The sequence below is a fragment of the Bos taurus genome, chromosome 4 (assembly GCF_002263795.3).
Source record: "Bos taurus isolate L1 Dominette 01449 registration number 42190680 breed Hereford chromosome 4, ARS-UCD2.0, whole genome shotgun sequence".
Taxonomy (NCBI): Eukaryota; Metazoa; Chordata; class Mammalia; order Artiodactyla; family Bovidae; genus Bos; species Bos taurus.
Genome location: NC_037331.1, coordinates 89,091,716 through 89,105,393, shown reverse-complemented (window position 1 = coordinate 89,105,393; position 13,678 = coordinate 89,091,716). Strand labels below are relative to the sequence as shown.

At 36.1% G+C, this 13,678-nt stretch overlaps 1 protein-coding gene across 11 annotated transcripts in view; it reads left to right on the top strand.

The window, feature by feature from the left end:
* POT1 (protection of telomeres 1) overlaps positions 1-13,178 on the top strand; it is a 98,351-nt gene extending 85,173 nt beyond the window's left edge. For all 11 annotated transcript variants that reach the window (XM_005205670.5, XM_015470412.3, XM_024991139.2 and 8 more), the window contains 5 exons: positions 1,358-1,493; positions 5,806-5,894; positions 8,249-8,340; positions 9,883-9,988; positions 11,859-13,178. In XM_005205670.5, coding sequence (XP_005205727.2) covers positions 1,358-1,493; positions 5,806-5,894; positions 8,249-8,340; positions 9,883-9,988; positions 11,859-11,971 — 536 coding nt within the window. In that variant the 3' untranslated portion in view covers positions 11,972-13,178. The remainder of the gene's footprint in view (positions 1-1,357; positions 1,494-5,805; positions 5,895-8,248; positions 8,341-9,882; positions 9,989-11,858) is intronic.
* Positions 13,179-13,678: the final 500 nt, after the last annotated feature.

The following is a 13,678-nucleotide window of genomic DNA, read 5'->3' as shown; positions in this document are numbered from 1 at the left end:
TTCCAAATAGGGAAAGGAGTCTGTCAAGGCTGTATCTTGTCACCCTGCCTATTTAACTTATATGCAGAGTACATCATGAGAAATGCTGGGCTGGATGAAGCACAGGCTGAAATCAAGATTGCTGGGAGAAATATCAATAACCTCAGATATGCAGATGACACCACCCTTATGGCAGAAAGTGAAGAAGAACTAAAGAGCCTCTTGATGAAAGTGAAAGAGGAGAGTGAAAAAGTTGGTGTAAAGCTCAACATTCAGAAAACAAAGATCATGGCATCCGGTCCCATCACTTCATGGGAAATAGATGTGGAAACAGTGGCAGACTTTACTTTTGGGGGCTCCAAAATCACTGCAGATGGTGATACAGCCATGAAATTAAAAGACGCTTGCTCCTTGGAAGGAAAGTTATGACCAACATAGACAGCATATTAAAAAGCAGAGACATTACTTCGCCAACAAAAGTCCCTCTAGTCAAGGCTATGGTTTTTCCAGTAGTCATGTATGGATGTGAGAGTTGGACTATAAAGAATGCTGTGTGCCGAAGAATTGATGCTTTTCAACTGTGGTCTTGGAGAAGACTCTTGAGAGTCCCTTGGACTGCAAGGAGATCCAATAAGTCCATCCTAACGGAGATCAGCCCTGAGTGTTCATTGGAAGGACTGATGCTGAAACTGAAACTCCAATACTTTGGCCACCTGATGCGAAGAGCTGACTCATTTGAAAAGACCCTGATGCTGGGAAAGATTGAGGGCAGGAGGAGAAGGGGACAACAGAGGATAAGATGGTTGGATGGCATCACCAACTCAGTGGACATGAGTTTGAGTGAACTCCTGGAGTTGGTGATGGACAGGGAGGCCTGGCGTGCTGCAGTCTATGGGGTCGCAAAGAGTCAGACACGACTGAGGGACTGAACTGAACTGAAAACTGAAAAGATTCATTTCAAACTCAAGACTAAATTTGCCTAGACATTAGTAGTATATAGAAAACTTAATGGGAATCCCATCATTTTTTTCATTCTCAAATTTACCTCTTTTTAGGTCATTTGAACCAAAGTGTTCCAGGCATAAAGAGCAATTTGTATACATTTTAAAAGATGATGGTTCATATTTCACAAACCTTTTATTTGCTCATATCTGAGCATTTTTTCTCAGTGGTTTCTTTAAAGTGAATAGGATCCTAAGTTTACAAATTGCTATTTTTAACAATAAATGTATAAGTGTGTTAAATTCATGGCATTTGTTGTCTTTTTCTGTCAATCCTTTTAGTATTTTACTGCCTTTAAGGTGTTGCACAGTTAATACCCCAGTTTGTCTACTTTATATTTGTACTATTTGAAGGGTTATTTGTTCCCTTTTAATAGGAGGTACACTCAGTGAAATCTGCAAACTCTCAGACAAGTTTCATAGTGTAATTCCTGTAAGATCTGGCCATGAAGACCTGGAAATCCTTGACCTTTCAGCTCCATTTCTTATACAAGGAAAAATACATCACTATGGGTATGTTTTCAATCATGGGAATTTTTAATTTTATTTATTTGTTTATTATTTTATCCCAGTTGTTACTATATTCAGTGGACAGTGATTGAGTATCAGTTTATAGGTGATAGATTTTTTTGGTATATGTCTCTTCTTTGAATAGCATGAATATTGAGTGTCTGTACTCTGCTAGGTTTAAGGCTGCCCTAAAGGCAATGGCACCCCACTCCAGTACTCTTGCCTAGAAAATCCTATGGACGGAGGATCCTGGTAGGCTGCAGTCCATGGGGTAGCTGAGGGTCGGACACAACTGAGCGACTTCACTTTCACTTTTCACTTTCATGCATTGGAGAAGGAAATGGCAACCCACTCCAGTGTTCTTGCCTGGAGAATCCCAGGGATTGGGGAGCCTGGTGGGCTGCCATCTCTGGGGTCGAACAGAGTCGGACACGACTGAAGTGACTTAGCAGCAGCAGCAAAGGCTAATATTCATTTGCTTTCTAAAAATTTAGATGCTTGTTACAGAGAAAGTTCAGAGCTGCATCCTAGTAAAAGGTAAGTAATTGAATTCCAGAATTTCTGTGCCACAGAGTTATAAATGAGTTGCCAGTGAGAAGGTAAAAGATATCAAAATACATTAGGAGCTACTTACTAGGTTTGGAAAGAGGCAGTGTAGGTAATATCTGTGTTTCCACCTGATCAAACAGTCAAAGGGTTCTGCTTTGTGAAGCCTTGGGTTATAGAATATTTTCTGCTTTATTGGAAAATGCCAGATTGTTTTTCCAGTGATTATGGTCCAGTCGTGCATGTGTGCGTGCTAAGTTGTTTCAGTTGTGGCTGACCATTTGCGACTCTATGGACTGCAGCCCTCCAGATTCCTCTGTCTATGGAATTCTCCAGGCAAGAATACTGGAGTGGATTGCCATATGGTTGAATCAGCAATGTGTAAAAATTTGTTTACCTCGGATTCTCTTTGACACTTAGCTCTTGGTATTAGTCTGACTTGTGATTTTGATAGACTGATGAGCATCAAGTAGTAGCTGTTGTCTTTGTGAGTTTAAACATCTCATGTTTATTGGCTATTTAGGTTTTCTCTTCTGTGAATTCCATATACACATTTTTCACTTGTTTTTCCTATTGAATTATTGGTCCCTGTTTTGGTTCTTGTGTGTGTTTGTGCCATATGCTTACTCACTCAATTGTGTTTAACTCTGTGACCCCCATGGACTGTAGCCTGCCAGACTCCTCTGTCCATAGGGATTCTCCAGGCAAGAATACTAGAGTGGGTTGCCATGCCCTCCTCCAAGGGATCTTCCCAATCCAGGGATCGAACCCATGTCTCCTGCATTGCAGGCGGATTCTGTACTGTCTGAGTCATCAGGGAAGTCCTGTGTGTGTTTAGCTGATTGTAATAATTCTACAAAGAGATGTAGAAAGAATTTTTGCAAGCTTTTGTATGCAGTTACATGCATCTCATGAAACTTCTAGTCCGCCCTATACTTTTTTAACTCTATGGTTATTTTTATTTTACAGATTTTTCCAATATTAATGTAGTCATATTTACCAAAATGTTTGACAAGACCTTAAAGTTTTTATAAAACTTTACTTAGATTTCTGGATATGATACTTTTTTAATAGAACTGAAACTACTGCTTCAGTTTTTTAGCAGTTGCACATCTCTTAAGAATTTGTTTGTCCTTGAATCTATTTTAGTAATGAAAGTTTTCTAGAATAGTATTTCATTTGTTTTTCAGGTTTAAATTTATTGACATAAAATTATTCATAGTGCTTAAGTCTTCTTTTTGTCTCTTCTTGAATTCACTTTATATTATTTGCAACTTTTTAACCCTTGGCCTTTTTTGCCAAAGCAACTAGCTTTTGTTTTTGTTGATGGTCTGTATTTTGTTTATTATTGTTCTTTACTTTTTTCCTTTACTTTCTGTAGGTTAGTACTCCATTTATGTAATGTTTTAAATTGAATGTTTGCCTTACTTAATTCATTGTTTTTTAGTATACGTTTAAATATTTATATTGAAGTCTATAATTTTCCCCTGAGAAAATAGCCGTAGCTTTAACCGAAGGTTTGATAGATACTATTTTTCTTGTCATTTCTAAATGTTTCACAATTTCCATTATGATTTCTTTGGCCCATGAATTATTTCACTGTATGTTTAAAATTTTTTACACACTCATTTTATGTGCTACATTCTTATTTATATTTTAGTTAATTACTTTTTAACCAAATAACTTGATGTATTTCATAATGATTCATCTTTGCTTTATCAAGGAATATGTTTGTTCATAATTTGTACATACTACATAGATTTTTAAAAGAATGTGTATTCTAACAGTTGTGTTTAATGTTTAGTAGTGTTTAGTTATGTCCATTAGACAAGCTTATTAATTGTATCCAAACCTTCTTTCCTTTGTGATTTTAACTATATAGTACCTTCTTAGAGGCTGTGGTTAATGTCCTCTGTGATTGTAGGTTTGTGGCGTTTTATTCTGTCAATGTGTACTTTATAAGTTTTGAGTCTTTTTTGCTTATTCATTCAGGTTCAGCATTTCATCTTCTTGGTGAATTCAGTGTACTATATATCCTTATGTAATAACTTCATCTATAATCATGATTTTTTGCTGTAATGTTTATTTTTTTTCATATTCTTATAACTGTATCAGCATTTTTGGTTGGTAATTGCATATTGTACCTTATTCTCATCCCATTGCTTTTATATTTCTTTGTTATTATATTTTAGTAGGTCTCATAAATAAATACCAATAGATTTTAGTTGTTTTTTGTAGATGATTTTAAAATAAGTTAATTACTGAAACATCTAGGTTTTATTTCTACACTATATTTCATGTTGTTTCACACTTGGTGGTGGTGGCAGTGGTTTAGTTGCTAAGTCATGTCCAACTCTTGTGACTCTATGGACTGTAGCCCGCCAAGCTCCTCTGTCCATGAGATTCTCCAGGCAAGAATACTGGAGTGGGTTGCCATTTCCTTCTCCACGCTTACCATAGTATTGTTGTTTCCCTTCTCACCCTTTTTTGTTATTACTTTATTTTTTTTCTCCAGTCATCTATTGGATTAATTTATTAAAATGTTCTTATTTTTCTCCTTTTTCCTCTTTCATTACTTTGGAAGTAATGAATTCTCTTATTTATGCTTGTTACTCTAATTTTTAATTTGTATACTTACTTTATCAATGTCTAAAGTTTAGTATTAGAGCCATTTTTAAAGGTAACTCACCCAGTTAGCTTTTTCTGTTAAAGAAAACACTTCAGTGTATTTGAAGAGTGAAAGGAGATAATATTTAATATAGTTATCCTCTGTTCCTCCCTAGATTGCAAATGAAAAGTATTCTGCATGAACCTTTTAAATGTTAATTTTATATTTTTATCCAAGTGTATTTTCTTATCAACATCTCCTGAATATTAATATGTATAATAAAAAGTCAGTTCACTTCAGTTCAGGTCAGTTCAGTCGCTCAGTCGTGTCCAACTTTTTGTGACACCATGAATCCCGGTACGCCAGGCCTCCCTGTCCGTCACCAACTCCTGGAGTTCACTCAAACGCATGTCCATGGAGTCGGTGATGCCATTCAGCCATCTCATCCTCTGTCGTCCCCTTCTCCTCCTGCCCCCAATCCCTCTTGGCATCAGAGTCTTTTCCAATGAATCAACTCTTCGAATGAGGTGGCCAAAGTACTGGAGTTTCAGCTTTAGCATCATTCCTTCCAAAGAAATCCCAGGGCTCCTTGCAGTCCAAGGGACTCTCAAGAGTCTTCTCCAACACCACAGTTCAAAAACATCAATTCTTAGGCGCTCAGCCTTCTTAACAGTCCAACTCTCACATCCATACATGACCACTGGAAAAACCATAGCCCTGACTAGATGGACCTTAGTTGGCAAAGTAATGTCTCTGCTTTTGAATATGCTATCTCCTATTGGCTATATTTATAAATTTAAGGTCTTAGGTATTACATATTATTCTCAGAGCCATAAATCGAAAGAGTCTTTAGAGTTTTTCACTTTACCAAATAAGGAAATTAGCCAAATTAATTAATATCCTGCACCTGGAACCTTTCTCATTGTCAGCTTAGCAATGTATATTCTGACTGTACTATCTTTTTTGATTGCTTGTATTGTAAGAAGTTTATTTTTTTAATAATTTTTGTAATATGCACATTAAAGTACAGAAATTGCAGTGCTCTTTTGTTTAATAATATACTTTTTAAATTGTGTGTGCTTGCACAGCAAAGATTTATAATAATTAAATGAGTTATAATAATTACTTATAATAAATTATTTTTTCTTTTATTGATTTCAGATGTAAACACTGCTCTAGTTTGAGACCAATAAAAAATCTAAATTCCCTGGTTAATAAAACATCGTGGATTCCTTCTTCTGTGGCAGAAGGTTAGCTAAATTTCTATGTCCTATAATTATAACTGTCTTTGTATAGGATAGTCTCACTCATATTTCAGTATTTGTGGATATTTTAAAATCAAAATAAAGGTTATGCTAAAGTTTAGTTTTTCGTAAGCAGAACCATTCACAGTGATCATAATAAAAATTTAAATATTTAAAAAACCTGAAAATGTACTTTTAAGAATCTGCCAGTATTTTTCAGTTACTACATTTTAATTTTCAGTAATTTAGCATTAATCATAAATACAACTTGTGAAAAATCTCTGCAGTTTATGGTATCTTGGGTTTGAAAAGAATTTTAGAGCTAGCTATTACAATTTTTACCCAATACAAGTCTTTAGCTGGAATAATAAGAGTCTTTTTATATCACATCATTAACTATGGTCATCCAACCTTGGCTTAAAACTCCCCAGCGACTGGGGACCCGTTTACATTGCTAAGTCACTTCAGTCATGTACAACTCTGTGCAACCCCACGGACAGCAGCCCATCAGGCTCCTCTGTCCACGGGATTTACATTGTAAGGTAACAAATCTCTTACTTATTAGATGCAGTACTTAACAGTGGGGCAAAATCTGCTTACTTGCAATTTTAACATGGGCCACATTTTGCCTACTATTAATAGAATTAGAGTCCACGTGTTCCCTCTTGTATAAAATCAGTAGACTGCATTTGAAGGTAATCTGTCAAGTATTCATTAAGTCCTTATTTCTCCAAGCAGGTGCCCACACTTCCTTTGGTACTTTCCCATGATTCTTACTGCTTTATTTCTCCTCTTCAATAAGCATTCCATTTTACCCATGTTCTTCTCAAAGTTTGGTACTCAAAGCTAGAAATAGGGCTGCAGATGTTGGCCAATTTGGAATATGGAGAAAACCTTTATTCCCTAAAATTGGACAGTGCTCCTGCTTGCCTGAAAATTTTATTGTGTAGATATTGGTTTGTATTCTTGGTTTTGTTTTCTTTGTCTTTTAATCTAGCTATATGATACTACTAATTTATATTTTGTTTGTGGTCCAGTTAAAGTCCAGGTTAACTTTTGCATGAGTTTCTTGCTGTGTGCTTCAAGCTTGGTCTCGTCATCCTGTACTGAACATAGTTCTTGGTTTGCTTATTGGTCCCTTAGAGTAGGTTTTATGTTCATCCTTCTTGGTTTTAGCCCACAGTCTATTGAGGACTTTTGAATCTTTAAAATCAGTTCCTCTATATTAACAATTTCTGTCATGTCTCTAATTTATTTTTCTTACTTGCCCCCTTTATTAGTCATATTTGAATATGAATCCCACAGATGGAAGACAATATTCCATTATATAAGCATTTTGAATGTCTTTCATTTATAGACACAAAGTAAGATATTCATTTTAACCTATACATTTTCATAGGATTTAGTATCACTTTAATTTCTTCCTTTTTCCTCATCTTAACCAAATTATGAAATCTCAGATTCTGGCATCATTCAACCAGATGCTATCTTTAAAAAATAAGTGATCTCTGTGCTTAAAATCCAAAGGATAGAGACAGGTTACAAATCCTAACCATTGAACTGTATGCTGTTTTTTGTAAGAACATTCTGGCATTTAAATTTTCTCTTTCATAAGGTAGCATTCATTGAATTGCCTTTCTTGAATTCATTTTTATATTTTCTATGAACATCGACTCATTTTAAAGATAATGCTATATCAATATTTAGTTTTTTAAAAATATACTGGGACTTCTCTGATGGTCCAGTGGTTAAGAGTCCACCTGCCAATACAAGGACATGGGTTCCATCCCTCGTCTGGGAAGATCCCACATGCTGCAGAGCAGCTAAGCCCTTGCACCCCAGTTACTGAGCCCATACTCTAGAGCCTGTGCTCCGCAACAAGAGAAGCCACCACAGTGAGAAGCCCCTGCAGTGCAATGGAGAGTATCCCCTGCTTGCCACTCACAACTGGGAAAAGCTCTCATGCAGCAAGGAAGACCCAGTGCAGCCAAAACATAAATTTTTGAAAATAAAATTAACAAAAAAAGATACCATTGCTCTTGAGTCATTGTCTCTATACAGGTATAGTGTAATATTCCAAAATTACCCTTCTGAAATGAGCTTAACATATTAGTATTCAGGAACAAAAAGGAGTACCTTTTGTTTTTTTTTTTTTAGTCTCTTGATTTATTTTAGTAAACAAGATTAACAGGAACATAATATCCCAAAACAACTTTTTTCTTTACTTTTATTAAAAGGCGTAGTGGGACTTCTTGGTGGTCCAGTGGTTGTGAGACTCCATGCTTTTACTGGAGGGAGCACAGTGTGGTCAAAGAAAAAAGACATAGATTCATATGGTTTCAACTTTTTTCCTTCATTAGCACTGGGCATTGTTCCCCTCCAACAAGTGTTTGTGATGACATTTACTCTTGACGATGGAACGGGAGTATTGGAAGCTTACCTCATGGATTCTGTAAGTAACAGAGGTAGTGAAGATATTTCTAAAATAGTACTTTTTTGAATTTTAATATATTTATTCATGCCTACCTTATTACTGAGAACATTTAAGGCAACTCAGAAGAATAAATAAAACACAAGCACATAAATCTTAAATTATGTATGTATTTACTCTCTTTTGATTTGACACTATAATCTTAATATGTGAATAGTGAGAAATTGAAAAATAAGAATTTAAGGAAAGACTTCTCCATACCATGCTGAAGTTCTACTCCAAGAAAGGCAGAGGCGTGGCCATACCCTCAGGCAATATCTATTAGCATTTCACTGGGCTTTTTAAGTCTCCAACATTTCATATTAGAAAGAATGAAATTACTTTTATGGGGAGATCCTTTGTATTATGTGAAGCTTGGTAGCTATCCACAAGACCACCTTTATTTCTAACAATTTGAAGTTGAGGGGTTCCCAAGACCAAGACCTTTACCTCTGACATCAATCAAAAGTACAAAGGTCTCCATGACCACTCTTTTACTACAAAGATTCACAGAACTTACTGTGTGCCATTATGCTCACTGTTAACAATTTATTATGGCTAAAGGGTATAGTTAAAATCATCAAGGGAAGAGGTGCATAAATGAATCCAGGAAAGTTTCAAACATGGAGCTTCCATTTGTTCTCTTCCTGTGGAATTGTGGACAGTGTTACTTTCCTGGTAATGACATTTGGCAGTACACATGAGGTGTTGCCAACCAGGGAAGCCCAAAGGAGCCGTAGTGTCCAGTTTTTATTGGCGCTTCATCAGGTAGTCATTGGCTGCCCATGTGACTTATCTCAGTCTTCAGCCCCTCCAATGGTCAGGTTAAAACCACATGCTCCAAACTTTCTACCCTAAATCACAATGTTAGAGTGACCCAAGTTCCCCAGGCAAATGCAGACACGCCTGTGAGGCATGATGTCCCAAGGTTTTAGAGATTACCTCTCAGAAACTGAGAGCAAAGGCCAATGAGGTTAAATTTTTTACAACACACATTGAGAAAAATCTGGGATAAAGAGGAGGACAGCTTTTCTTCTGCCTAAGCAGTTTATCCATTTGTTAAATATTTAATGAGCACCTGTGCTATGCCAAGTGCTATTCTTTGTGATAGGAATGTGGCAGTGAGTGAAGCAAGCAAACTCCTTTCCCTCCTGGATCTTACAAATAGTAGAGGAGAAAAAAGTTAAATAAATATATAGTATATATTATACTCTTTTAAACTTGACACTTAGACATTGTAGGTGCTTAGTCTGTGTGCTGTCAAGAGAACAGAAAACTTCACTGTGTTCTGCTCATTACTTCTATCATTTGTCAAAACAATTTAACTTGATTTTATATGTATCTCAAAGCTGTCTTTAGATTAAAGTAATGAATTAGATTTTAGAGTTTAGCACTCCAGTTTACGAATTCTCCAATATAAATAGAGTAAAATAGTATAGATGATTTTAATTAGATAATATTCAAATACTTTCACATTGATTATAATTTCTGATCATTTCCTTGTTTCTTCATGTTTTTCTTAAGGAAAATTTCTTCCAGATTCCAGCATCAGAAGTCTTAAACAATGATAATCTTCAGCACAGTATGGAAATGATCATGGATATGTTTTGTCCTCCAGGAGCAAAAATTGGTAGGCAGTAATATTTGTTAATGCCATTCATTCTTTTTCTTGAAATAATACTTAGCTTATGGCTAATCTCTGGACTTTTAGAGGTTAAAAAGTTTTGAAATCTGAATCCAAATAAATTTATAAAGTAGTGATTGATGAGACTGTATGACCTACCTACTGATGAAGGCTGTGGCAAGGATAAGACAGGTATGAATCGTAATTCCTGAAATGAAAAAAAGATTTTTTATATATTTTGAAATGTATCAGGGGGAGGCAGTTTCGATCGCAAACACATTTGATAAGCTGCTTGTGCATGCAAACAGTTGAAATTAAGCCAACAGGGACGAAATTTTGACAAACATTTCCTATAAAAAACTCACTTACCCAGTTCACTGATGAATTGTTTATTCAATATTAACTAATTTCAGATTTTATAAGTTTTTATTTTAGTAAATATTTTGCTAGCTTTTGTTGTTTTCTGTGTAATATTTGATTCACCAGCCAGTCTTCAAGTCAGATTCCATTGATTACACCTACTTCCTTTTGTGGCCGTTATTTCTCTTTGCCTTAAATGTGCAGATCTAAATCATTTTAAAGCAATTTGACTTCTTCTAACAATTTTTCATCAGTAACAGATTCTACCAGCAGCAAATTTAGCTGTTGTCAGTTTAACTTTTATAGTTTGTCTTAAATCAGGTTTTATTTTCCCCTGGTCAGTCTTTGCATTTTATAACAATTCCAAAGAGAGAGTTTTTGTACATCCATAACTAAGTCTAACTTACATACTTTTATTTGATGTCAGTTTTCATATTTATTGGCTGTTTGGATTCTTTTGGATAGATATTTGAAAATAAAACACTCATGTCAAAAACCATAGATGTGATAGGCTTTTGATACATACTGCCAGATGGCTTTTCAAGAGCATTTTCCCTATTCATGGTTCTACCGACAGCGTGGGAGAAGCCTGTCTTGCTTGACCCTTGCCAATAGTTAGGATAATACTAAGTGTCTTTCCAATTCAAACTTGAAGAAATGTTACCAGACTATTCTAGAAGCTATATATAGATTCACTGTGGTCATGACCAAAGCTTGGAAATGGCACCTGTGGCTGCCGTATTGCCTGGACAGAGTACCTGATACCTGACAGGGCTTTCAGCTAGACAGATGTAAAGGGGAGCTGGTTTTCTTCACAGTCAACCAAGAAAAACAAAACAGGGGAGATCAGTAAGCACTCAGCAGAAAAAAAAAAAGAAAAAAGAAAAGTCCCCACCAGGGACTTCCCTGGTGGTCCACTGGCTGAGAATCTGCCTTCCAATGCAGGAGACACGTGTTCAGTCCCCGGCTCAGGAAGATCCCGCATGCCGCGAGGCAGCTAAGCCTGTGTGCTTGTAACCACTGAGCCTGCACTTTAGAGGCTTCTGTGGCTCAACTGCTGAAGCCCGCGTGCTCTAGAGCCTGTGCTCTGCAACAAGAGAAGCCACCATAATGAGAAGCCCATGCACTGCAAAGAAGAGTAGCTCCCGCTCTAACTAGAGAAGAAAGCCCAAGTAGCAGCAAAGACCCAACACAGCCAAAAAATAAAATTTAAAAAAGTTGGGAATGATTTAGATTCCTACCTGTGATATCAAATATTTTGAAAACCCTACATTGTTACTTTTTCTTGTTATTTGGGAAAAATTCAAATTAGTCAGAATTGCTGCAAAACAGTAACATGAAGCCACCGTGTATTTGAAAGAACAGATGATGTTAAATTTGGTGAGTGCATTTATTTACTTCTCAAGCTAAATTAAATATGTTAATTTTACTAGTTAAGTGTTATGCTTAGGTACATCTTTCAGAGTTATTTGTTTAGTTTGAATGATTCAATATCACTTCTTTTTTTGATTTGTAGATGCATATCCATGGCTGGAATTCTTCATCAGGTCATATAATGTCACAAGTGGAAAGGAGCAGCAGATATGCTATCAGATTTTTGATACTACAATTGCAGATGATGTTATCTAATTTTGACATTCAGCTTAGAGCATATGAAATATTGTAATTTTAGAAAACATTACCATTTTCTATGAGATTGCTATAAAACACATGAAACATCTAATTCTGTGGTTTATTTTCCATTTTAGCCAGTTTTTTTTGTTTTGTTTGTTTGCTTTTTTTGACCAATAGGCATTGTGTTATCTTAATGCCCTCTTGTAAGTTCAAAATGTTCCTGTTGCTCAGAATCTCCAATATGATAGCTGTGAGGGGTATAAAAGAGAGACATCAAATAAATAAGGACTGTGTTTTCACTTACTCTTGACTCTTCTCCTTTCAGAGAAGCTATTTTGCTACCCTGACCTAACAGTTGGAGTAGGAAATGGCAACCCACTCCAGTATTCTTGCCTGCAAAATTTTGTAGACAAAGGAGCTTGGGGGACTGCAGTCCATGGGGTCACAAAGAGTTGGAACCGACTGAGCTGCTGAGCACAGGCACCCTAAAAATGCTCCCCCTGTTGGTATTTCCATGTGTCACCCACTGATTTCTCTGCCATCTACCATCCCGGTTGAACTGCTTTTTCTGAAGAAAAAGCATCAGCATTACATCAGCCATGTGGATGATTTTAGCAAGCCTATGGGCTTAGGAAATGTCCTCACCTTAAACCTTCAACTTTTACTGAATGCAAGGATTTGATTTGTTTCATTTTTGTACAAAGGGATCTGCTTAAACAAGTACTCCTGGAAGAAGTGCTTTTCTGCGTGAGCTACAGTGTGCTTGAAAGAGTGATTCGCTTTAAGTGAAAGTAGTGGAATTGCTTTCCTCAGGTGCTGATTATGACCCATTGAGGATAACTCCATTTTTTCAGAATCATGTGCTTTGATTGCTTGTTTCTCTACATGATACTAGAAGTTATTCCATTCCTTCTCAATCTAATCAAGCGGTTAAATTTGCAATGTTCGTGGCTTACTTGTATTAACCTTTTTGTTAGGATCTTATGTAAAATATACTTCTATTTCAGGTTGAACATTGAGAGAAAAATTAACTCAGTATGATAGTCTGCTTTTTACCTGATGATATTTGTCAAATTTAAAATCATGAGTATTCAGTTTTATACAAATACTTGTATATATTTGTATATATGTACAAATTTTTGTATGTTATTTGCTAACAACTGAGAGATACAGATCTGCCTAGTTCAGTATTAATAAAGAATAAATAAATATATAATTTCAACTGTTTTTATTTATTTGCCCTATGTTGAGCTGAGGCATGATTGGAAGTGAAGAGTCAAAGCAGATGTATCAATATAACAGATATTTAGGACTGTCCATGCACCAAGTACCATACTAAGTAAGTACTTAACTTGTATTTTGAACTTCTCTGGTGGCTCAGATGGTAAAGAATCTGCCTGCAATGCAGAAAATCCAGGTTTGATCCCTGGGTCAGGAAGATCTCCCAGAGAAGGGAATGGCTACCCACTTTAGTATTCTTGCCTGGAGAATTCCATGGACAGAGGAGCCTGTTGTGCTACAGTCATGGGGTCACAAAGAGTCAGACAGACTGAGTAACTAATATGTATTTTAGTTTCAGGTAACCCATTTTCCTGATAAGAAAACTGAGACTTGACAAGCTGACTTGCCTAAATGCATACAATTATTAAGTGTCAGTCAGCACTTGAATTCACACCGTCTCTGCTCAGAGGCTACACTGCTAATAACCACTCCAGGATTCTG